The 27,258-nt window shown below is 31.5% G+C and overlaps 3 protein-coding genes across 3 annotated transcripts in view; 1 reads left to right on the top strand and 2 right to left on the bottom strand.

Annotated features, from left to right (window-relative positions):
- Positions 1-27,258, top strand: part of LOC124531766 — a 49,847-nt gene that overhangs the window by 6,895 nt on the left and 15,694 nt on the right. The window contains exons 3-4 of the mRNA XM_047106288.1: positions 5,620-5,713; positions 6,439-6,590. Of these exons, the coding sequence (XP_046962244.1) occupies positions 5,620-5,713; positions 6,439-6,590 (246 nt within the window). The remainder of the gene's footprint in view (positions 1-5,619; positions 5,714-6,438; positions 6,591-27,258) is intronic.
- On the bottom strand, positions 7,625-16,743 carry LOC124531929 (aldehyde dehydrogenase X, mitochondrial-like). Its single transcript, XM_047106507.1, has 11 exons — positions 16,568-16,743; positions 14,195-14,299; positions 12,490-12,757; positions 11,625-11,741; positions 11,078-11,265; positions 10,149-10,251; positions 9,801-9,982; positions 9,241-9,405; positions 8,650-8,807; positions 8,169-8,243; positions 7,625-7,724 (listed from the first exon to the last, which is right to left on the bottom strand). The coding sequence occupies exons 1-11, from the start codon at positions 16,595-16,597 to the stop codon at positions 7,649-7,651; spliced, it is 1,467 nt and encodes a 488-aa protein (XP_046962463.1). The 5' UTR covers positions 16,598-16,743; the 3' UTR covers positions 7,625-7,648.
- On the bottom strand, positions 18,173-25,226 carry LOC124531928 (aldehyde dehydrogenase X, mitochondrial-like). The gene is made up of 11 exons (XM_047106504.1): positions 25,069-25,226; positions 21,856-21,960; positions 21,505-21,772; positions 21,310-21,426; positions 20,940-21,127; positions 20,096-20,198; positions 19,609-19,790; positions 19,255-19,419; positions 18,866-19,023; positions 18,478-18,552; positions 18,173-18,292 (listed from the first exon to the last, which is right to left on the bottom strand). The coding sequence occupies exons 1-11, from the start codon at positions 25,096-25,098 to the stop codon at positions 18,217-18,219; spliced, it is 1,467 nt and encodes a 488-aa protein (XP_046962460.1). The 5' UTR covers positions 25,099-25,226; the 3' UTR covers positions 18,173-18,216.

Here is a 27,258-nt window from a genome sequence, read left to right as displayed (position 1 = left end):
GTGTCGGTAATTACACTGGCTCACTGATTCTTCGAATCGAAACAAATCAATACAAAGTATTGATGTTGAGTGCTAGAATAATTGATGGTACTACCTATCAACTACTCCAGACACCGTAGAAGTAAAGACTAATAAACAGCTTTGACATAGAATTGACGGCATGTTTTGGTCGAAATCTTGAATAATCTATGGTCTATCGACCATTTCATTAAGTATTAACGAAAAATGCGCGCAGTTAATGTTGGAGAAGTTGTTATCGGAAAATTGGAAGAACAATTAATATACTATTCATGGTATATTACTTTACTCTACCTGATGGTAACTGATAGTGGAATTCAAACGCAAAGACGGCCAGTACAGTCAAAAATAATAAACTAATCGCTCTCGTCAAACCGGCCCGCGAGATGCCTCTTCACGCCCATAAGTGGAATAGTTTCTAGTTAGCTATAAATAAGGATATTTTAATTAAGAATCACTTATCGTGCATAAATTAGCCATTATCAAATTGCATTGAATATATAAATACATTAGGTAATTTTTCGATTGGTATTGTTAGAATCAAACTATACATAAAAGTCAAAGTACATCATATATTTTTTCTAAAATTATTTATCAAACAGTTAATTCTTCTCATTTCACATAACAGATCTCTTAAATTTTGTTATTGAATAGATTATCAAGTAAGAAAACCCGAAGGGCATTAGAATGGTGAGTGATAAACTACACTAGCATAAATGATTGGACCGTGTCACGCTAGTAGCGTTTTCAATCAAACGATACGACATATCGTTTTCATTATATAATCACAGTCGGCACATACTTTAGTGTCCTACTAAACATCTATGTATCCTAAAATATAAGTCAAAAATAGGTATGTAGGTTTCTAGGTAACTAAATATAAATAATAATAATTTTAAAAATAAGGTATTATAATAGAGAAGAGCGTAGGTCCTACTAAGTTATTATGAGTGCATTCAATAGTGTTTAAAAATTATCAAGTTCATACACGACATAGATGTTTCAAGTAGATAAGGAGGTCTTACGCCCACCTCCGAGTCTACTCATGAGGTCACCTTCATGGTTTCATATCACTGCATTGTCAAATTACACATATTCTAAAATACGGCTTAATCAGTTAGCGGAAGCAGTATAAATTCAATTACAATATTTAGGCACCAACAAGTGGGTTTTATACAGACTTATTCATAAATAAGAGCCTGTCAAAAGATAAGCTTTAATGTAATAAAAAAGTAAACATGTCTTGAAATCTTGTTTTTTAACTGTGTTCTAGTATTTTTTGTTGTTTGTATTTCGTTTGTATTTTTTAATTGTTCGTATTCATACATATATTGATAAGAACATTCCCGTATTGGAACATCGTGGTGGAATATGCTCCTAGCCTTCTCCTCAAAGGAGAGGAGGCCTTATCCCGGTAGACAGATAGCAGCATGGAAAATAACAGGCTGCTACTACTACTACTTTATAGACTATTTAAATTGGTTTTTCCTATTGTGTCTAAACCACATAATTAAATTCAATAAAATATGGTATGAAGTGAGCTAACACCCCTAAGGAAGCCTTACTTCACACTATAAAAATCGACTAAAAAAAACGCAGGTTGAAGCCTGGGTGGAAACTAGAAATATATAAAGCAAAACATAAATATATTTTTTATCATGTTAGTATGAAGTTGCTTATTCTGTGCAATCTTGAATGTGGTAATTGATAGTGTTTATCGTAAAACAAAACCATTATTATATATGCGTAATGCTAATGATACGTGTATTGATGGCTTATTGTATAATAGAGTAAAGCAGCTCTTTATGAAACAAAACACTATGAAATTCACACTTGTCACGTCAATATACTAAATTTTAAGGGGGTGAATCTGCGAAATGTCGTGGTTACGCATTATAATTCTTTTTCGAATAGTTTAGATTATTACAAGTCAGAGCATTAGTGTTACCTAAAAAAATATACCTGTATTTACAAGGAGGTTGTCGTATATCTAGAGATATTAAAAAATATATTTTACAAATTTATTTACTACAAAACAAAATGTTACACGCACTTAATAATAAACTTATATACTTAAGGGCATAAAATTATATTATTTTAATGTATTCATACATCTGTTGTAATATATAAATGATATGCACTAATTACATATACATACTCGTATGTATTTTTGAAAATTATCAAAATAGAAACATATAGAGGTGTTAATTTTTTTCCATTAGTAAAAGAAAATTCCAAGATTATGAAAAAGGTTTGTTCTAGTGACTCGTTGGAATAATATTATATATAAAACAATTATTTTTTAAATAATATACGACAAACATGTAACGGAAAGTAATCCTATAAAGTAAGAATTATAATCTTAATATATTTAAAAACTATAAATTGTCTATTCTAATACCCTGGTGGATTAAAGTATTTTATTTTATCACTCAAATTATATAAGTATTAGTATGTTCAACTTTAAAATCGTGTAATACACACATATCGTAATAAATTTAAAGATTAAATCGTGTTTTGGTTGGTCCCTAGGCGTTCAAGCTTTCTACCAAATTTCATTAAATTCGGTGGCCGTGACAACTTTCGCATTTATAATATTAGTAAATACATAAATTTATTTTGCTAAAAACATCAATAAAAATATATTTAAAAAAAAATGACACAGTTAACAATTATTGCAAATGTCGAAAATATATCATTTCAATTTACGAAACGATACTTTAAAATCTTGTGATAGCAATCACTTAGAATCAAATGCAGATCTAATTGTCTGACGCATTCAAACGCATGTACGTATTATGTTGAACTTATACGAATTGTGTTTCAATGATATGCTAAGTAGAACGAGCAAGCAGACTGTACCAAGTGAATATTGATCCGTTCTGAGGTTACGCCGATTTAAAGTGATTCAATGACGATCATTTAAAAATGCATTACATTTATGCCTTTGAAATCATAGCTGCTGTCTTTATAAACCTAAACCAGACTGTATACATATATAATTTATTAATCGTATTATAAAATATACTAGAACAACGGGAAGGAACGTACGCGAATATATGTATGTGATGTATAAAATATAATGACAAGAAAATCCCGGTCTATAAAACGCAGTCTTCTGTTTCTTTTTTTTTCACTGAATAGGACCAAAACCAATACATATTGTTCTCCTATACAACCTATTCCACCGCTGTCATCATAGAATCATAATTATTGTCTCTTTAGAAATTTATTATTAAGGCGGAACATTTATTTAAATTTCACTCAATAACTTGATAAGTCTGTTGTATACACGATAACGACGACACAGGGACATATCTGTTCGAACTTCACTTTTTTTTTTAATTTATTTGGATACAACGACAGCAATATTTATGATACGTTTTTTAAAAAAATCGTATTGCTGGATTGAACTGGTATTTACAGATAAAATTTTAATAATAAGTTATTTTAATTAATAATGACTGTAATGACAAGTTTAAGGTTACCAAAACGATCATTGATAATACTGGTATCCCATATAGCAAGTTATTTGTAAACTATTTACAAATAATCTATCATATATTATATCGTGTTATGTGTATATGTTGTGTTGCGCAAAGGTTATATAAAAAGAAGAATAGTTAAATGTAACCAGTGCGTTTATTGATTCTTCGATATCAAAGTCTCTCCATGAGGTTAATTGAAGCCGAGCCAGTGACGCATACGTATAACATCTGGCTAGTAATTATTATACATGTTTAGATTTTTTAACCTTTAAAACATGTAATTACATGACTGATCAACACAGATAAGCGTAAAAATAATAATTGTTATTTAGTTTTATAAAACACATTTCGACTCTCCCTTACTGTCACTGCGAAATAAAGTTATAAAGAAAGAAAAGGCAAATAACGTATAATTTAATCTCCGTTTAAAGAATAAATATTTCTGTTATGTTTTTTTTTCTTTTCTAAAACATTACAGTGGCAGCCCTAAAACAAAAAAGAAACTAAATAATTGGATAGTCGCGTACTGCTTACACAAATTATATATTAAGAAAAGGAACTCTGGTGAGGATAATTATTATTTAGAAGTTCATTATATATATAATACTATGAATATAAAACGTAAATATATATTTTTAAAGATAATGATCAATTGTTGACGATTTTTGTTTATAGATGTGTTTACTGCACAGTACAGTATAATACAATAATTACCAAAAAATAATTTATATTAAATAATTTTTCGTGAGAATTTTTTGAATTTAAATTCAATTCAAAAGATTTCATTCTCATTTAACTAAATATTCCATTGTTATTTGCCTCTTAAGCTTGTTAGATCTTACTTATGAAAAAATTTATGCTATTTTGGACAAAACAATTCAAAGTCGCTTTTCGACATCTCAAAATCGTTTTCTGCGATGAGTCTCGAGTTTGTTCTTACATAACAGAACAGATCTTTATATACTGGCATGTGAATATTCAAGGCAATCAATCGCAATACAGTCTCATTGCTCTCAATATAAGTTATTGTGTTAATATGGATCTTTGGTACATTGACCAACGGAAATGCTAAATCTTATTTCACCCAGATGACTTCGGGATAAGTAGTTTGTATATATAAAAGAAGAATTTATTTTAACAATCTAGGTGTAAAATGTTTCAATATTATAAAATTTAATATTACTTTATAAGGAAACATAAATTTCAAAATCGTTCTTTTTACAAATATAATTTCTCAATCTAAATGTGAATTTTAATTTAATATTAATAAATAGATGTTTATAGACTTTCTCAACTCACTTGACATACATTTAGGAGTAGGTACATTTTTATAATTTTATATTATGCAGTTCTACATATTATGAAACAAAGTCATTTCCCGACGTGTCTACGCTCAGATCTTTTAAGCTATGCAACTTATTTTAATGTGGATTTCATTTATAAGCAGAGTGATTCAGGAGGAAGGTTTTTATATATAATACATAAATATTATGTTAGAGTTAAACCTACAATTTCAATATTCCTAAAGGGATTTTTTTTCTTTTAATATTTATAATCTAAATATAAAAGTTATATATAACCCTTTATTATACCCGTGTGATGCCAGGACGGACCGCTAAGTTTTTATTATAATATGTAAAAGCGAATGAGATATAGCCTTGAATACAAGTAAAGGATTAATGTAGCTTCTTAGAGAAAACTATTTATATACACTAAGATTATTAATAAATTAAAATTGGTATATAATTCTGTAGCAAGGTTGACTTTGACTTTAAGGCTGATAATTTTCATAGTAATTTAAACATACGTCAATTACTGGACACACTGTTAATACATAATAAACTTCTTAAAAATAATAAATGAAAACTTTGAGTAAAATCGATTGTCACTGTAACCGTAAATTTAAAATGTTTAAAATGTATAGTCATTAGAAAATATTTTTATAGCTGTGTGTTAGACATTACAAAAAAATCTCCATATATATAAGTAATTACCACTGATTTGAGAGACCTCAAATGAAGAGTGTAATTTTGTACAAAATATCTAGATTTCAGTATATATGTATTATCTATGTATCCAGACGAACAGTTAAAATCTTTTTTTTTTGTTACAGCATATTTATCTCGCAAAGACTACAACGTGTTTATGGTGGACTGGTCTGCTCTCACAAGATTTCCGTGTTACTTGTCTGCGCTCTCTAACACGAAGTGAGTGGATTAAATCCTTAGTATCCTTGTAGTCCAGCATCGAGACAACAAAAAAATCGAAAACATGTTTTGAAAATTACGTCGCCAGCTAAGTTGTCATTAAATTTCACCACCATTAATTAACATGTAGCTAATTCCTATAGTAGTAAGAAAATAGGTAAACAAAACAAAACAAAACAACCTTAGATTTAAGTATTTCTTGCGATTTGCTAAAAAAATTGCTGTATTGTGCACCGCTAAGAGTTTATGGTTAATATAGGTTTATTTATAATACGACACGATTACACATAACTACTTATTTTCACTATAATTTTACAACCAAACTCCGATAAAAATTTCGTCGACTTTCACGATGCAATTTTTTCGCAAATCGATAGAATATAGTAGATTATTAAAGCTCTCTCCGACCAATGATCTCGATCGTCCGATGATATCGCGATAATTTGCTGTCAAATGTTGTTTATGTTTTTGTTTATTTGGCTTTTTTCTTCTTATCGTTAGAATAGAGTATAATCCTTATTTATAGGTAGTTATTGAGGAGAAAACGCGACCGTAAGTCAAAATAAAAAAACGACTCCTTTTATATCATGACTACGTAGAATGCAAAGTACTTCCCCGTTTAATCGTATTTTCTATGTTCCATTAAAAAAATATAATAACACGGGGTGTTTTAATTTTTTTTACTAAATGTAAATACGTTATACGATAATTTGTTTTCTTTCAAGGTTAGCAGCACAATGCACAGCCCAACTTTATTCGTATTTAACGCAAGCTGGAGCCTTAGCTAAGAAGATCACGTGCGTGGGACACTCGTTGGGTGCACATGTTTGTGGAATGATTTCGAATCATCTTACAGAGAAGCAGTACAAAATTGTCGGTAAGTGTTTTACTATTAAAATGAGATCCTATTTTTTATGATATTTTATTTATTATAACGTTTGGTGGCGACATACACAGGTATGCTTCACTTAATTGTTAATTGACGAGTCAAAAGTGCTTGTATAAAGATAAAAAATATTATAACTGTGAAAATAACTCAGTCTGTCTATCTGTCGCTCTTTCACCACCAAATCAATGAACGGAATTTGATGAAACTTGGAATGAAGCAAACTTAAACTACAAGAAAGAACATAGGGTCCTTTATTGCCAAATAAACATGACAAACAAACCTCTAAAACGCGAGCGATGCCGCGGGCAACAGGTAGTATAAAATAAAAAAAAATAATAACACGAAATCGGTGAAATCATTTCGAATAACACGCGCAAAAAATTACACTCACCAGACACTAAAATTGTCTACTAATTGCGAGCTTAAAAAAACAAAAAACAAATGAAAGCTACGCAAATCGTGATTTTTATTTCTCGTAATATACCTAGCATGCCAGCCGTTTGCGGTTGAGGTGTGCTAAATTATAGCTCAGACAATGCAATTTTGAATTTGCTTATAGCTTTAATTTTTATAATTGTTTCTGTGTTGAAAAGTTTAAAAATACAACTTTTAATTACAACACAATTCAGGTCGCTGATAATCTAACTTACAAAAATACGAAGCAGATTTTGTGAGGATAGCAATTAACGTGCTGATGAAAGATTTAAAGAATGATAATTTTTTTTGGTCATGAATTAGTTACCAAGAATTCAGAATACCGTTGTACATAGGTCTTGTAATGAAAATAAGAAATTTTGAACATTTTTAAAGAAACATCGGTACTTTCACTAACAAAATTAAGAGAAAACATTTTTAATCTAAATATTATGTTAATTTGACGAGTAAATATCATTTTAGAGATCTCACGTGTGGTTATAACTAATACTACACTTTTAATAACGCTTAGTTTCAATAAAAAGTTAAAATGTATTAAAAACTTTTATTTCAAACAAGTATAAAGTGTATTAACAAATAACAAAATCAACAAGACATTATTTTATTTTTTCTTATAATAGAGGAATCTTAGGAAGTGCCACAGTAACAGTCTTTGCTTCTAAATATTGATTAATACCATCCTCACCCCTGAAACAAGAACATATTGATTATATTAATGTAAAGAAGAACACAAAACTCTTATTTAAACCTCTACAATTGTTGCTTTATTATATTTTCCACGTGCAAGGGACTTTGTTTTATAATATGTAATGATTGTGTGTCATCTAAACAAACACAAACAAACACTATTTTTTTTTCAATTTAGTGTATTAAAAATAAAATCTAATGTCAGTTTGGAAATGAACCTAAAAAAACAGAGTAATAAAGTCAGGGTAATATTCACTGGTTTGTCTAACCAGTGAATATTACCTATTTATTAAAATCGATTTTTTTACAAACTGAAGATGCTGCGGTGATGTGAACATTTTGTCATAGCATGGCTTATAACTGAGTTCGAACATGGACCAACCAGGATCTACTTTGGCTATTAAGTACCAAATTTAGGAAAATCATGTTAAAAATAAAACTTACAATTCTCTTCCGAGACCAGAGTCTTTGAATCCACCAAATGGAGTTTGACTAGAGACGTGATCGTACGTATTTATCCTGAAAGAAAAGTAGTTTTAGTAATGTTAGAAGAATTATTGTATCAAAGTGTACGTATATATATGTATATATATAATATATGTATACCTATCACTCGAAAGAGTCGGTAAAACAGGAAAATAATATACAATATATTCGACATAATTAATAGATGGGAAAGTAAGAAGTCTGATTGATGTATCATATTTATGAATTTGTATATATATGTTTTTTTTTTTATATTATGTGTTTTAATAATATAAGGCCGATTATTAAGACTGCTAGATGCATATATGACATAGTTACAACTAAGGATAAAAAAACCAATTAATCAATTATTTTAATATGTAAACACGGGAGACACTTTGAAATGGATACTTAAAAAAATAGATAATAGAGCCTGGATTATAAACATATGCTGTCTTACCACACGGATCCGGCACGAACATGTTTAGCGAAGGTCAAAGCGGTGGTAATATCATTGGTAATAACGCCAGCGCCAAGACCATAGTTGGTGTCGTTTGCGCGGTCTACAACTTCTTCAAATGTATCGAACTTGAAAACGCTCTGGACTGGTCCGAAGATCTAAGTAAAACAGGTCACTTTTAAAACGGTAATCCTTGACGCTTAAGCTTATTGTAGTTAATAATTGTAGACTTAGTTGAATGTTGAGCTTTTTTTGAGCATTCGACAATGAAGGAAAACGTCACCAGGAAACTCACTTATATTATATGCATTATTGTATTTTTGTTGCATGATATTATTTCCTTTTGCCTGTGGTTGAACTAGCTCACTCACCCTTCAAACAGGAATGCAATAAAACAATACTTGGCGGTGGAGCGGGTAGTAACAACAGCGCACCAAATGGTAACAAACTGGCATTGTTCTAACAACTTTCATCAAAATCAAACCGTCTCCTTAAGCAATAATGATTCCTTAGCCCAGTGGTGGGACTCTTACAGGGAGCTATTTTACTACAACATATTTCGTAAAATGCAAGAAATGTATGATATGTAACCTCTTCTCTTGCGATCTTCATGTCATCCTTGACGTCAGCGAACACGGTGGGTTGGATGTAGTAGCCCCTCCTATCCAGCTTACCGCCGCCCGCCACGCAGCGCGCGCCCTCCGCCCGCCCCGCCTCGATGTACGACAGCACTTTGTTGTACATCTCTTTGTCGATCTGAGAACACGGACATTAGGCCTTCAAGTGACACTTGGCACGGCATCTGGTCGTGACTGACGATTGAGCAGATAGTTAAATTCCTGACCCACAATTGTTAAACGCGCTTTACATACATTTTAGATACCCAATAGTCGCAACACAACCCGATGGTCGCAGTTTATATTCGGAAGAACAATGAGTGAAACAAATAAACATATTACAGCAGAAACGACTTTGCCATGTGATATATACAGGAAATTAACGGTGGTAAAATAAGCTTTAAAACTCTTAACAGGAATAAACAGCTATAGTCCAAAAATCTTACATTAACGGTCTGTCATTTAGCTAAAACTTGTGTTGTTTCAATCGTAAATACACGCAACACAATTACTAAATTAATATTTGATGTCTACCTGTGGCCCCTGTTGTACGTCATCGAAGGGGTCCCCGACACTCCTGTTCCGCGCGATCTCTGCGGCCTTGGTCACGAACTGGTCATAGACACCGCTCTGCACATACGTGCGCGTACCGGCGCAGCAACATTGCCCGCCGTTCGCGAAAGCCGCCGCGTGCGCGATCTGAGCGGCCTTCTCGACTAAACGAAATCATTAAAATTATACAACATAACTCAAACTAAAACAAACAAGAAATAAGTAAAATACATTTTTATATCTAACTCCTCTGTTATACATCTATACTTATTACTAAATCAAGATATAAAACTTTTAAAATGAAGTTTCATTATAAGATATTTTACGTACCATCAGCATCATTAAACACCACTAATGGGCTCTTTCCCCCCAATTCCAATGTTACTCTTTTAAGGTTGGCGACAGGAGCGGCACCTAAGATTAGTTTTCCCACCTAAAATTATAAAACTCATATTATACATAAAAATCAATTAATGCTTCAAAAATAAATTGTTGAGATAAAATCAATTATATTTACTCTTACTCTTCGGTTATAACCGACGTTGTCTACATATTCATATGTTTATAAAACATGAGTGAAAACATTTCCTTTAATTACCATACAGAAAATTTAAAATTAAAAAAATTATGAACGATTATTCGGATTTTTTATCTTCCTACATTCGCAGTGGTTATGTCTGTTTTGGGTATTATAAAAATTCTAATAATAGCAGGCTATATTATAATTACATATTTATAAAGCACGTCCATAATTACGAGTATTGTTCGTATTTTAACACTTTGACTATTTCACACTACGTTGAGAGAAGTTCTAATTACTTCTATAATAACCATAGTAACCTCAAGATTAGTATGGAATAAAAAGTCTTAGAGATGTTTGTTTTTCGATGTTATAAACTAACGATACTTTTGGTAATGTAGGCAGTAAATTTTATTTTCTTTGCTTATATGATACATAGTTCATTTCAGTCATTCGTCATTGATGCACAGACATAGTTATAATTTTGCAAAATCGGTCTTCCTCCTCTCCTGTGTCACCCGAACATGATCTAAATCATCAAGCAGGTTTACATCGCTTCCTATTATATTTTAAAAATGACAGAATAATGACTTATTCCCAATTGAAGTATAAAAATATCAACTAGTGAGTGGTCACTGCTGGGCAATGGCGAGGAGTTGGCAACAAAAGAAACCAAAATGAAAAGAGTAAAATTATCCGATTGCTATAACAATACATTTTTTAAAAGCTCTTTACTGACCTCTGTAGAACCAGTGAAAGCAACTTTATCCACATCAGGGTGATGAGTGAGAGCTGCCCCAGCTGTGGGTCCGTACCCGGGAACTATGTTCACTACCCCCGGAGGGAATCCCGCCTCTTTGATAAGAGCGCCGATCGCGAGGGCAGTTAGCGGGGTTTGTTCAGCGGGCTTCAATACCACCGTGCATCCTTGAAATATAATTAAAAAAATAAAGAGGCAACAAAAGATTCCGATGTTCTCGAAAATCTGGGATCGGGGCAGTATTGTAGTTGGGTTGCAGGTATTTATACTCACGTGCCCCGTCAGCCTGTAAAACGGTTGCACCTGAATTATATCTGACCTGGAATATGGACGCTCAGTTTTTACGTATCAATAATAGCGACGGTTTTAAGCAAATCACATAATTTATAAATAAAATTTTGTTTTCTGAAATTTACTCTCACTTGCTTTAAGTTTTAATCCTTACGTGAGACTGTTTCGATACAAAAATATATTCTGTAAATATTCTCATAATAATGAAAGGAAAATTTATATTTAAAATAAATACCTGCTGCTAGAGCTGGGGCTAGTTTCCAAGATAGCATAGGAATTGGGTAATTCCACGGTATAATTTGGGCGCATACACCAACGGGCTCTTTTAAGGTCATAGACAAAACATCGCCATCTGCAAATATATGAGATAATACAATGTTTTCGTGGAGTCATGGCAATTTGTTTGCATAACTAACACGCTTCTTTATTCAGGAGATAGCGTGATATTGTGCGTCACACAATAGAGAAGTTGAAAGTTCGAACTCGTGTACTATCATTTTCAATATTCTTTCAATATCAAAATTTATCAACCATTTATCAACCAATTTTCTTTAAATATTCAATTAAAGCATTCAACATGGCACACTTTGATTGGCGTATTTCAAGTTCTAATGCTGCCAAGTGTCAGCGTATGCCAGAGGGTGAATACAATGTTTTTTAAAAAGTACTGCAAAAAATACGAAAAAATTAGGAAACGCACGTACTATAAACATGGTATGATGTACAAATTAACTTATCATCGAGGAACTTAACAGCATAGTATTAAACAAATTATCGTATTGATATTCTTTATCGATGATGTCGTAGTGGTGTCATTATAATTATTGTATTCGGTATCTAGCCATTGTAGATGTCCACCAAAATGTGACAAATAACATGAATCTTGAAAGATAAAACTCTTATTTAGATGGTCGATATTACGATCATAGTAACAACTTGTAATTTCGTTTCAATTAATTAATTAATTTCATAACTACAATTATTTGAATACAATTGATTGAATGAATTAATTACAATCAAGTGTTATTTTCGCTTAAAAAATGCAATGACGAAAATTAAATAATTTTCTATAAAAAATATTAAAATTTTCAGGGACATACCAGCTGGAATCGTGCTGCCTAAAATTTTGTCAGCTTTTCCTGCGTAGTATCTTATGACGCTAGTTGAGTAATAAACTTCCTCTTCAGCTATTTTAACTGGTTTTCCGCAATCTAAAGTTTCGAGTTCCGCTAAGTATCTCGCTTGCGATTCAATAAGTTCTGCTAGCTTCAACAATAGCATTCCTCTTCTCGATGCGTCCATTGTACGCCAATGCGAGTAGCGATGGAAGGCTTTCCTTGCTGCGGCGACAGCTATGTCGATATCAGCCTAAAATGAAAAATTCATATTATAGTATTTAAAAATTAAAATATGAATACTGTTATTACTGATAATTCTTGCTTCTTATAATTCTTTAATCGATTAACAAAATATTAGTTTTCCTTTTAACATTGGTTGATTTAAAAAATCTTAAGCTTTTATTATGCCATAAATCACAAAATATAACTTAATATAAATTAATATTGGGCAACATCTCATACATTACTCGGATACCAATGTAAGTAGCTAAATATAAGCATAATAAAGGTAATAAAGAGTCGAGATGGCCCAGTGGTTAGAACGCGTGCATCTTAACCGATGATTACGGGATCAAACCCAGGCAAGCACCGCTGATTCATGTGCTTAATTTGTCTTTATAATTCATCTCGTACTCAGCGGTGAAGGAAAACATCGTGAGGCAACCTGCATGTGACAAATTTCATAGAAATTCTGCCACATGTGTATTCCACCAACCCGCATTGGAACAGCGTGGTGGAATATGTTCCAAACCTTCTCCTCAAAGGGAAAGGAGGCCTTTAGCCCAGCAATGGGAATTTACAGGCTGTTGTAGTAAAGGTAATGTAAGTATTAACGACCGTACCAAAAACATCCAGACCCAAGACAACAAAAAAATCTAATGAACTTTATCTACATTGACACGGCCGGGAATCGAACCTGGGACCTTGGAGTGGAGTACCCATGAAAACCGGTGTACACACTATTCGACTACTGAAGTACAGTAAACTACGATATCTCCGAAAATTAAAATAATTAGCCATTATTATTATTCTACGTTATGTCAGAATATAAATAGGAATTGTTAAAATAATCTTTACATAAAAATCTAATTTATATTTAAAAATAATAATAGTTTCTGGAACGCAGAGCGAATATGACACATTCATGTTGTAATATGAAGAGTCGATTCTGACGGACTCAAAGTGTAACTTACAGTCGTAACAATATTGATCCGTAAGCTGATCTGTGGCTTTGTATGGCAGTTCATATTACTCTTCGAATGTTGACATGTTTTGTAAGCAACGTGAGGTAGTTTGTACTTTTTTTAGAATGTTTGAATTTTATCAACAGTCAAGAGACTTACAATAGTGTCATTTAAATTGGCAATAAAATCGTAACATATGAATACATATTACGTCTCGTAGTGTAGAGTTGTCTACAAAGGCTTAGGATCAATATCATGTATTTTTAGTAAGAGGATCCAGTGTTTCAGACTACATTTTCTATTCATTCATTTTCAGTTCGCAATGTATCGGAACTTTACTTAGGTATTATTTTGTGGCTATAGATGAATAAATAATGAAAAAAATCGCAAAACTTAAGACATCGTTTACAGCGATTGGTTATTTTATAATAAGATATTATGTGTTTGTACACATTTCTTTAGGTTCTTTTCTGTAGGTTTAAATTTTGTAGTGTCCGACATACCTTATCTCCTTCAGCAACGTTAGTGATGACATTCTCATCTTGTGGATTTATTGTCGGAAAGGTCTTCTTACTGACGGCATCTACCCACTCATTGTTGATGAAAAGCTGAATAAAAATATTGAGTGAATTATTGTAATGCTGCACTGCACGATTGTGCTGGAGGATGTACATATGACAGTTTTCTGCGACATGATACATTATTATTGAGAATTTCACTTAGAAAAATGGATCTTCACGATAAATATATTAAATAACAAAAAATACTATTTTCTGAAGACCTACTTTTAGAAGAAACTCTTTCGTCTAAAAGCCGTTATTTATTGAACTAAATGTGAAAATCAATTTCATTTTGTCTATTATGACGAGATATGTATGATGCGTTCAAAATAATTAAAATATACTATACCGATAGCACAATTGCTTATAAGGAGTAGGATAAAGTATATATAGATTTTGTTTTATTTGTAAGTTTATTTAGACATTTAAAATATTGCATTCTATCTTTCAGTGCTATATGGTAATAGCTGCTCCCTCGTTAATACAAAACTAATATGAAAAACACTTTATACTTTGTATTAGTTACAATATTTTTTTATTTGCTGTATTTTTTGATTAAACATACAATATTTGGGTCGGCATTAGAAATTCGCATCCCGAATTTGATGATAGTAGGGGTTGTTTCTTAAAGGGGTTGTTCCCCTCTCTCGAAATTTACCACTCCCAACCCGCGGAAACCCATAGTTTTTTTTAATGTGCGTTTAAAGTTACGTGTAACGGATCGATATTTTACATTATAATTAACCTTAAATCATTATTTTTATGTTTATTAGCTTTTTTCTGTATTATATTTTAACAAATACTATATTAATTTATAGTAAAAAAAACGTGTAAAAGTTTAATTTAATTTTGTAGTGAAGCGATTCTTTTGTAAAGAAAATAATAATCACCCAGAAGATTTTACGAACATGATAATAGAATACAATATAACATAAAATATAAAAAAGATCCATTTATCGCATTATTAAATTTAGTCAAGTATATATACAGATAAATGGTTCTTATAAATTTCTAAAATATACCTATTGTTGTCTATTTTTCCCCCAAAATTAACAGCTGTGAGGGGCACAGGAGTGGCGAAGCCACTCCGGCAACAAAAATAGCAGATAGTTATAGTAGCTAAGGATAGGTTAGGTTAGGTTAGGTTAGATTTTATGACCAAACGCTGCGCAAGCCGAGCGAGCGAAGCGAGCGTGCCGCGGCAGCGGCCGGCGCAGCGCCATAAATCACATTGTATACCAATAATTGGAATTTTATATCTCTCCCCTTCCAAAATGTAACTAACAGTACGAATTTTGATGATTTTAGTATTGAAATTTAAAAATTGAAATAAAAAAAATCTAATGATTTCCGCGCGGGGGGAGTGGTGGTGTAGGTGCTACACCACCCCCCCTTACCCCCCACCCCTTCCCCAACCTTAAATTCGGGATGCGAATTTCTAATGCAATCCCCAATATTTATATATCACATTGTAAAACTTGCTTATAATCTAGTTGCGTTAACTTCGACCGCCGATCCTTAGGTCGAGAAAATGTGAATTAAATGAAGGTAGTTTCTCAATTATTTGAATTTCGAACGTTTATTGTGTACTCAAATAAATAAGAATTGAATAACGTTATTTTTTTATTAAGATAACATATTGTTGTACTGAATAATGGGAAAGATTCATCTTAATAACATTCTAAATATAACTTTTGTAACTTCATGCGTGTTTTCTTACGGATCATTTTTATTGTTTTGTTATGTAATACAAAAGTAATATTCATACGAAGGATTTATCTCTTTAAATATTCAATTTTCAAAAAACTTTTATTTGTATTATACCTATAAAAAAAACCTCAAATTGTGATCAAATTTCGACAATCAGTCACGAAAAATGCTTATGTGATTATATTATTATTAGTATAACCAGACAAATCTGGTTTGGATATATAAATTTATAATTGCTTTTTAAAAATTTAAAAGGTACTCTTAAATCGCAAAACGATTAACTTTTCAGTTATATTTAAAATATTTAATGACTTGAACAAGTTTTAGTGCATTTTAAACAAAATATAAAGGAGTGCAATAAATAATATAATCTTAAAATATCTACTATATTGTACGCTTAAGTTGTAAGCAAAATCAAGTTCTTGATATCGAGAAACAAATATAAAATAATCTATCGCAACGTGCTCAAATAATAAGTGACCTTGACAATGATTACAATGATAGTTTCAGTACCTATACAGTTAAATAGCTTCATTTGCTAAAAAATTGAAACTTATGTTATCCGTGCTGAACAGAAAGTAATAACGTGTAAACAATTTTACGTACCTTAGTGTATTTCACTTCAACTTTAACCATTTTAAGTCTTAGTTATACCGGATGAATAAAATTAAGATTCCACGTATACTGATCTATCGAATATTGACTATACAGTGGGTAATTACAATTATAAAAAAAACGCCGGTGCCGGCCTAGTCCGAACAAATATAATCGCTATCTGCTCAGCGAAAACTGAAAAGAAGTCAGTGTTGCCGCTTCGAAAATTTCCTTGATTTAAAATAATTAAGAAAATTTACAAACTTGAAACAATTGAATTAAAATTACATGTTTTGTTAATTTTATTGGTACCAGCGTCATTTTTTGAATATACGGATAATTACGAAACTCACGGTTACGTTTAAAAGCTGTCTTCGATGGTATGTAGATGGCTCTGTTTTTTTTTTTATTAATTGGTAGGAAAGGTAGATGGCGCCTTAATTTAAAAAACGAAAGCACGATATGATAAAATGTAAACAATAAAATTATATTTATTCACTATTTCTCAAAAAAGATATATTAAAACGTAAATCATATTTATGTTGAGTCACTTGCTGATTAGATCATAAATTATCATTTATTTTTAGAAACGCTGTACGATATTATGTGTTGGACGGTGAAAGGAACAGTCGTGGGGAAATCAATGTGTCTGAAATTATTTTTCTTATTCTGAACTTACATAATTTATGAGTTGTTATCTGATATCTCTGTTTGTATTTTGTTTAATTTATTAATATATTTATGGGTACATTTTCTATCCAAACCATTTACAATTTAAACAAAAATTATTGATCAAACTTTCATAAATGTTTTACTAATATTTAAAGGATATATACAATTGTACTAAATAATACGTATATGTCAATTCGTAACTTCAGCTTGCACTTATATTTTAAAAATAAGTATCAGCTATTCTATTTTACAAAAGTGCTCTCTCACATATCTTATACGGATTTATGTTCCTTTTAAGATTATGTTTAATAGCTCTTGGTTTGAATTTTAAGATTACAATCTACAGTTTTATTGATGTTTATCTTTTCATGGCTCTTTATTTGATGTGGAATAGTCAAAATATCGTATTAATTAGTTCATTTTGTGTTTATGCAGCAGATCTTTATACACATATTAGGTACTAATTGTGGCTCAGGTAAAGCGTTGTAAAGTCGTCGGGATTTTATGCAGGATACAATTTGAGACTTTTCATAGCGCCCATGATAGATGCTTGCTATCTGGTCTATATACGAATCCCATACAAGTTTGTCATCCAATTTTAGGCTAAATACTTTACTCTTTTTATTCGATTTGCAATGCTATTTACTTTAAGTGATTTCACAACTCAGACAAATCGTGCTTGCACTATGGTTTAGTGAATTAAGTGTGCATAATTAGAAAGACGAATGATATCATCTAAATAGAATTATAAATTATCAAACATGAAACTTTGTCTAAAACTATTTAAAGTTGTAAAGGTGGTAAAGGGTTTCTTCATAATTTGTGCTCAGTAGTTCCAGGGATGATGCGATTTCCTACGTATATTTGAACTGAAAAAATTTAACGCTATCTAATTCGTGTATTGAAACGAACTTATGGCAGAGAATAAATAAATAGTACTTGGTGTATAATAAAGTTTACAGTTTTATTTGGTTTATATCATTTTCAAATCACATTCCAAACTTCTTTGGCAGGTTGATTGTAACAGTCTTGTTCTCTAAATATTGTTGGATGCCTTCCTCGCCCCTAAAACATTTTAAAATACATTAATAATCCATCATGTGTAGAATAATATTGATATACTTATCATAATTATATTGATAAGCTATTCGATCAAAAGAAATTGTATTTTCTTAACGATAAGACAAGGATAGCAATTATTGTAAAAAATAAATAAATTTTTCGATAGATTGTATTAACTGCATACTTACAATTCACGGCCAATACCAGATTCCTTAAATCCTCCGAACGGAGTTTGAGGAGCGACATGCTCGTATGTGTTTACCCTGAAAAATTAAGATATGTACCTATAAAATTTTATAATATCAAAAAATCTCCCTACTGTAATTATCCTAAGGTGGAGCTTCCCTTTTGATAAGACTGCTAGGATCTTATTCCACCGTGCTGCTCCAATCTTAGGGCTGATATAAAATAGGGTTTTGAAATACGGTTATGATTTTTTATAAAGGTATTTCGTAAAAATTACAAGTTTAATATTTGTGACATAATTAATCAAGAATGAAAAAAATGTGAATCATGTATTATGCAAATTCTTTATAACATTTGCAGTATTATATATAAAAGTATGTGTTCACTTACCACACAGTTCCTGTACGTATGTGTTTAACGAAAGACATTGCGGTTGTGATGTCGTTAGTAATGACACCGGATCCGAGACCATAGTTGGAGTTGTTCGCCCGGTCGATTACCTCGTCGAATGTTTCGAACTTGAGGATACTTTGCACAGGCCCGAAGATCTTGAAGAAATAAATGAATTTTATAAATTTGATGATGTTGTTATGTTCAAAAAGTAATTTTAATCTATCAAGATGAATATGATTTTCGGTTTTTAACCATGACAATGCCGCACATGTTTTAAATCGAGATGTTTGTCAGATTGTGACCACAACAAATGTTCAAATGTTCTGTGTTAAAACGTCGAGTAAAAAACAAAATGAAAGTTATGATCGTTACTCGTAGAGTCTGACCTCTTCTCTGGCAATTGTCATGTCATCCTTAACATCAGCAAACACGGTGGGTTGGATAAAGAATCCAATTTTTCCATGTCGGTCTCCACCAGCAATGCAGCGAGCGCCTTCTTTCTTGCCCGCTTGGATGTAACCCATGACTTTTGTGAACATGTCTTGGTCAATCTACAAAAGTAATAAGCATTGGAATTATTATAGCTCCTATATATTCCTATTATTGTAGTTCCTAGAAAATGGATATGCTATAAAAAACAGGATTCAATGAATGTTTTTATATAACTCAGTAATCAAGATGGACACGAGTTTTAGTTATTATATTTTCGTTTGCGTTATTATATTATTATTATTTCTTACCTGTGGTCCCTGTTGGACGTTTTCGTAGGGATTTCCAACAGTTCTCTTCTTAGCGATTTCAGCGGCTTTTGCCACGAAAGCGTCATAGATACCGGATTGGACATAAGTCCTAGTACCAGCAACGCAACATTGGCCAGCGTTTGCGAAGCATGCTCGGTGAGCGATTTGTGCAGCTTTTTCGACTAGAAATTGACACAATTATAGGCATATAGATTTTATCAAAACTTCTCTGTAAATTTTACTGTATTTTTTATATATTGTCATAATAATTAATTGTAAATATTATATTTGAGTCCAACCCAAAAGTATGTACCCATATACAAAAGTTTGTATATACAATATATATAATCTTCACCAGTTAAACCACAAACAGTACAAATATATTTTATTGATATTTAATATAGATCGATTTGAGAGTGAGCCTATTAAATTACAATCGCACATACATAATATATTTGTGTGTTAAAATATAGTACTTATTTTTTACCATCAGCATCGTTGAAAATAACTAAAGGACTTTTTCCACCGAGTTCTAGAGTGACGCGTTTTAGATTTACTGCAGAGGCACCACTCATGATAATGCGTCCAATCTGTAAAAAAATTAACATAAAAGACGTAAATTCGATTAGAATTTTCAATGAGTGATGATGTTTGTAATTCAAATTGATATAATTTTAGATCTCTTTTATTGATCGCGTTAGATTTTATTCAAATCAAAACTTTACTCATTTTAATCATGCCGATCTTGAATGATACATTATTAATTTAATCGCCGACTTATCAACGTGATATTCATAATTAATTACAGTAGCATTCAGCTAAGATCGACGATTATACTTTCATATTAATATGCTATGCTAATTAAGTACCTACTCGAAGGAACAGTCTTCGCACAACAATTAAAATGATAATACTGTCAGTCTACTACGTACTGCCGAAGATTATTATTATTAAAACAATTCTCGATTGTCATTAATAATAATAGTATATACTATTTACTTTACAATGTATTTCTTAAATATTGAATCTATGTTAAATTGTCAAATAAACTCTAAATAAATATTTTATAGTAAATATTTATATATTAGTACCATACGGTTATATCATATTTAAACCTGTTTTGAAAGAATGTTGGCGTATAAGTTGAACTTTCGACTACTTTGACTTCGAACTATTCCAAATATGGAAAAAATGGTCGCGTACGAGATGCCATGTCGAATGGTCTATAAAGTTTTGTGTGGATTTCCTTTTTACCCATAGGTTAAGACCGTTTTACCCTATGTTGATATTCTATACTATACTATTTCTATATTTAAAATATAATGATTTACTTCAGTTGATCCCGTGAAGGCCATTTTGTCGACTTTAGGGTTGTTGGTGAGGGCAGCACCAGCAGTAGGCCCATATCCAGTTATAACATTCACAACTCCCGGGGGGAATCCAGCCTCTTTGACCAATGCAGCTAAAGCCAGGGCTGTGAGAGGAGTTTGCTCCGCTGGCTTGACGACAACCGTACATCCTGTTTATCAAATTTATAACACTAATATAAGTTTTTCTTATTCGAAAGAAAATGAATATTTAACAAATCTTGAGAAAGTAATTGTTTGTCGACACTGTTCATAATACTGATAACAAGATAAAGCTAATTCTGATCATTTAATTAGTTTTTGTTATTTAAATATAAAATGAAAAATATTGTACCAGCTGCCAGCGCAGGTGCGATTTTCCAAACAAACATGGGAATGGGGTAGTTCCATGGTAGAATTTGGCCACAAACGCCGACTGGTTCCTTTAAAGTCATGGAGAGAACTTCGCCGTCTGAAAATTACAATTTCCTATTAGCAATTTAAAAAAATAACATAAATAAAAGAATACAATGTAACAAGGTATATTTACCTGCAGGAATAGTGCTTCCCAAGATTTTGTCAGCTTTTCCGGCATAATATCTGATGATTTGGGTTGCCCAAGCAGCTTCATTTGTCGCCTGCGCGACTGGTTTGCCGCAATCCAACGTCTCGAGTTCTCCCAAGTACTTGACGTCTCTTTCTATAAGATCTGCCAACTTGTGGAGTAGTCTGCCACGTTGAGAAGCATCGAGTTGCCTCCATTCGGAATAACGGTGAAATGCCTTAACAGCAGCCTCCACTGCGATATCTACATCAGCCTAGACAAACAGTGTTACATTATTTACTATTTTAATCAGCATTATTAGAGATATCTCATAATTTCAAAACAAGAGATTGGTACCTTATCCCCCTCCGCGACTTGGGTGATGACGGTCTCATCTTGAGGATTGATGGTAGGAAACGTTTTCTTGCTAACGGCATCCACCCATTCATTGTTGATGAACAACTAAACATGAAAAGGCTATTAAAAATTTTATTTGACATCTACTATCCGTAATTAAAACGAAAAGTTTCTTTATTATAGTAATCGGACATTAATAAACTACAAATGTTTTTTCACTCTGTTTCACTGTGCTACTGGTGAGGAGTTTCCACAATATATCTGCAGTAGCCGAACGTATTGAATTGTTATAGATAAAATATTTTTTTAATAATTGTGTTGTAAATAAACTTCCTGTTAAATGTTTTCAATTTGAAATGGCAAAACATAACTCCTCCTTTATCCATTCAATGAATGTCAGTTCAATTGAAGATAATATTGACGTTAATTCATACCTATTGTTAGTCGTTATTTATGTCGGTCCACAAAGGATCGTTTGTGCTATTAGACACAATTACCTACTGTATATGATTCGCAGAAGTTACAAGTACGAACGAATAATCAATACACACATTATCTCTACTTAAAGATAATCATATACTTCATATTAGTAAATATATTATAGCATAATATTATATAATTGTATTGCCTCTTACTAGTTACCTTACCTAAAACTGGCTTTTTACTTATACAAGTCCACGAGAGATCAGAGAGCGTGCTATTTATGTTAAAACTAGTAAACGAGTCCATATTGTACGAATACAGATTACGCAACCGTTTTTTTTTTTTATTTTATTTTTCTATAATATTGGATGTTGTGATGGGTAGCAAGTAGACGATAATATGTAAGAGAGTTATGGTCTAGATCTAAAAATCCTTTCGAATAATAGCAAGATTTGAAATTAATGATTTTAAGAAACACACAAAGCATATTTTAAATATAGTTTATTTAATTGTTTTTAAGTATGTAAGATAATGGTATGGAGAAACTAGTTTTTCTTTCCAAGTATATTATTATGAACGCACAAGAACTATTTCCCCTTGCACCAGATTTGCTATATCATCGGAGAGTACGTGTAGACTTGTGCAATAAAATGTATCCTGTGAAATTAACTAGATTTCCACAGTCAAAGGCCTAAATGTGTCTACCATGGTTTGCCAATTTATTAACGTTGTCAATTAACAATTAAGCGATTAACCGTATGACAGGTTAAACCCCATTGGATCTGGAGAATATATAATATGATAATCTATATCAGCGTTTACGGACTTTTATCTTGACATTATTTCATACAGCGCATAAGGTTATCTAATATTTATATTGTTCAGCTATACATATATTTATAATAGATATACATATATATCAGTAAAACTTTTAGGCAATTACGTTAGTCTTTTGTTTAATCTATACTGTTTTTTTTTTTAAGAATGTACAATATACGGTTGCATAGTAAAGTAGTAAAATGTATGTAGTATTCACTGACCGCAAGGCAATAAAACAACAGTGCGGCATGCGTGTACGGTGAACAGCTTACCGATAAATACCATTTGTTCTGAGTTGTTATGTACTGTGAAGGATAATCTTACAAAGGTTTTGCTTTATAAGCTATACTTTATTTATTTGTATCAGTTTTACAGAAGACAAATATTTTTTAAATGTATCAATTAAAAGTGCACCAAACTATAAAATCTTATATGGGTATTTTATTTTACATCGTTTTCACCTATAAGTTATTAAGTCATATATAACACACTTAAATTGTATGAAAATATTTTATAGTTTAGTTCGCGAAACAGCTCAAAATTTAGTTATCTATTTATATTTGAATAATTTTAAATAAAATTTCTACAATTCGTAAAAAAATACGTAATGTTTTCCTATTAACTTTCAAATAGCTACATATATTAATTATTTATATATTGAGATAACATTCAAGGATATTTCTAGAAAAATAAAACTGGGCAAGTGCGATTCAGACTCGTGCATATGCTTGTTCTACAGGATATTACTTCTCCAATATGTTGTGATTTCCTTTGCGTATGTACTAGAAATGCGATATAAAACTTTACGGTTTGATTTTGTCATAGCTCCAAGGCACCGCAGAACTGAGTATTGGTATTAATTTCAACTATATACCTACTAACTACGCGTTTCCAAGAGAGGGATCTTGATGAACAGACAGACATACAATAAGATGGATTACGAAGAAATCTTAAAAGGATTCCTTTTTTCCATTAGCTCGGAATCCTGAAATTTTCTGAATTTTACAATTTGTGACAGCAGTGCCGCATAATGTTAACTTGGGAAACATTTTTTACTATTTACTTTTAAATATACATGTTTTCACTTCATTTTGTTGGCTAACACGCCCGTCTACGTCAGTGGTTTACTTCTACTATTTATCCGCCACCTGTGTATAGTCACCTAAATAATTGGCATAATCGGTAGAAGCCAAGCATTTTTTTATTGTTTCATACGATTACATTTTATGTAGGTTCCTAGTAATAAACATATATTTGCATCATTTTATTGCAAACTTATCTAAAATTTTTATTTAATCATTTTTTATCAGAACAATCAAGCTAATCAATCAATTCATTTAATGACATTTCATTTTTTAATATAACATTTGTAATCAACATATAAATAATAGTTAATTGAATAATATTTATTTTTAAAATTCATATTCAATTTATAAAGTAATATTTATTATATTTTCAGTTTAAATAAAAACAAATTAACCTTATATTTAATATTAATAATGCATCAATTTCGTATTTGTTTACATACAAGTAAATGAACTTTCTTAGATTTTAGGCAAAGTCATTAAAAAATCTTTTAACATCGAAAAATATACGGGAACGAAACGTCTAGATGTTAATACGTTATGAAGTATAGCATATGCACAACGGACTTGGACAGAATACTAAAATATTATCATAATTTTTTGTTAATACCAAGATTATGAAATAAAATGGTTTTTATTACTTAATCTCTCGTTGTTTTTTGTGAATATTACGTGAATAAAATGACGTGTGTTACCTTTTAAATATATCACAATTCACATAGCAATATGATCATCGAAATTTAAATATAATAGATATAAATATTCGAAGTAAATTATGAACTATCTATCTACTAAAACAAAATCTAAGGCATTTAATAAAAATGTTTAAACACCATTGACAAAAATAAGATTTGAATGTTAGATAAGTAAATATATTTAAACTTACCTTAGTGTATTTAATATCAACTTTAACCATTTTTATGTTAATACACAAAGCACACGACCGTTCCCGTTCGCTGTCGGCGACGTACAAGTTGTACAACACACACGTAATATTTGCGTTAGTTTCTGCCAACGGACAAAAATAGATCGGCTGGAGTGATTGATAACGAAATTTAAACTTGGAGAATTCAACCGAACGCACATAGACATAGGTCGGCGAATCAAACCATATGTCACATTGTACAAAGTTGATAGTTGGTACACCATAATGACATAAGATTGTTCGCATTGAACTTAATTCGTTAATTGTTATTCCGTAGAAGTTCCGTTTTGTTGTAGTCAATCAGTCACTTCTACAAATATTTCTATTTTTATTTAATTTAGACATAAATAAATAAATAATTAATAAATATTAGACAACATCACATACATTACTCTGATCTCAATATAATTAGCTAAAGCACTTGTGTTATGGAAAATCAGAAGTAACGACGGTACCACAAACACCCAGACCCAAGTCAAGATAAGACAACTAATGATAATCTACATGTACTCAGCCGGGAGTCGAACCCAGGACCTCGGAGTGGCATACTCATGAAAACCGGTGTACACACCACTCGACCACGGAGGTCGTCGAAGGCATCATATAAACAAATAACATAATTTAAATTTTAGAATGTTAAAAAAGAGTAACTACTGAGTTTATTGCTAGTTCTTAGAGTCCGGTAGAAACTGCATTCCGAACCGATACGTGTAATAAAGTTTGTTAAATGACGATTCAAAACTTGTAAGAGTCTATTTGAATAAAGTACAGATATTTCGAATTTGATTTTGAAAATTACTGTCAATATACAGATGAATTTGAAGGAATATTATGCCAGGTTTAAAGGTCAATGGCGTGAATTCATAAACCTTTGATATCGATCATTTTAGCATTTTATAATATCAGCCTAAAGATAAAGTTTAACTTATTGTATAGGTATAGACTAAAAGAAAAACAAAAGGAACAAATATATGTAGAGGTTGTTGACCTACGTCTTTGATAATAACTTAAGAATGACCTTTTTGTGGCTTATTTGACAGTTATGAAATAATATTTATTGTTACTATCAAAAAGCATACATCATACATGTATTGAATGGAATGAATGAGATAAAAAGCAATATTGATAGTAACAAATTTAATGGAATAAGTATTGACAGAATGTATGCCTGGAGTCGAGATGGCCCAGTGGTTAGAACGCGTGCATCTTAACCGATGATTGCGGGTTCAAACCCAGGCAAGCACCGCTGTTTAATGTGCTTAATATGTCTTTATAATTCATCCCGTGCTCAGCGGTGAAGGAAAACATCGTGAGGAAACCTGCATGTGACAAATTTCATAGTAATTCTGCCACATGTGTATTGCACCAACCCGCACTGGAACAGCGTGGTGGAATATGTTCCAAACCTTCTCCTCAAAGGGAGAGGAGGCCTTTAGCCCAGCAGTGGGAATTTACAGGCTGTTGTTGTTGTTGTTGTTGATGCCTGGAAATCTTAATTGAGACAATTTCTTTGTAAAATCATAGATGACTCGATTGAGAGAGAATTAAAAAATATATAAAAGTAAATCTCGATTATAATTTTCGTCCACGCTTTTTGCAGACATTAATAAAAATAATAATAAATATGAGACAACATCACATACATTACTTTGATCCCAATGTAAGTAGCTGAAGCACTTGTGTTATGGAAATCAGAAGTAACGACGGTACCACAAACACCCAGACCCAAGACAACATAGAAAACTAATGGTAATCTACATCGACTCGGCCGGGAATCGAACCCGGGACCTCAGAGTGGCGTACCCATGAAAACCGGTGTACACAACACTCGACCACGGAGGTCGTCAAACATTAAATTTATTTATATCATATAAAAAAAAAATTATGAGGACTTTGCAAAAGTTAGAAACATTGTTATTTTGTTTTTTCATATTTTGAGAGAGATATTATATCATAGAGAGATACATCAAGACGGAACAGATTTTTTTATGAAATCTCTATTGGGGTCTGGGTGGTATTGGTGCCATTTTCGAAACATTAGCAAACATTTTAATAGTAACTAAATTTACATGGAAGCTACTACTTATTTTATTTTAATTCATATCTATTTTTTTTTAATTAAATGAGCTGGTTGCTTTAATGTGGATGTTG

The sequence above is a fragment of the Vanessa cardui genome, chromosome 8 (assembly GCF_905220365.1).
Source record: "Vanessa cardui chromosome 8, ilVanCard2.1, whole genome shotgun sequence".
In the NCBI taxonomy this organism is placed as follows: domain Eukaryota; kingdom Metazoa; phylum Arthropoda; class Insecta; order Lepidoptera; family Nymphalidae; genus Vanessa; species Vanessa cardui.
This window is presented reverse-complemented; position numbering and strand designations above follow the sequence as displayed.

Excerpts from the sequence above, each read along its gene's own strand:
- LOC124531929 (XM_047106507.1), bottom strand. The coding sequence starts at position 16,597 with ATGGTTAAAGTTGAAGTGAAATACACTAAG. Across the intron at positions 9,983-10,148 it reads GGTGTTTAATGATGCTGATG|TCGAGAAGGCCGCTCAGATC; the intron begins GTACGTAAAATA and ends GATTTCGTTTAG. Across the intron at positions 8,244-8,649 it reads GTTCGTGCCGGATCCGTGTG|GATAAATACGTACGATCACG; the intron begins GTAAGACAGCAT and ends CTTTTCTTTCAG.
- LOC124531928 (XM_047106504.1), bottom strand. The coding sequence starts at position 25,098 with ATGGTTAAAGTTGATATTAAATACACTAAG. Across the intron at positions 21,128-21,309 it reads CGCACCTGCGCTGGCAGCTG|GATGTACGGTTGTCGTCAAG; the intron begins GTACAATATTTT and ends TTTGATAAACAG. Across the intron at positions 18,293-18,477 it reads TCTGGTATTGGCCGTGAATT|GGGCGAGGAAGGCATCCAAC; the intron begins GTAAGTATGCAG and ends AAAATGTTTTAG.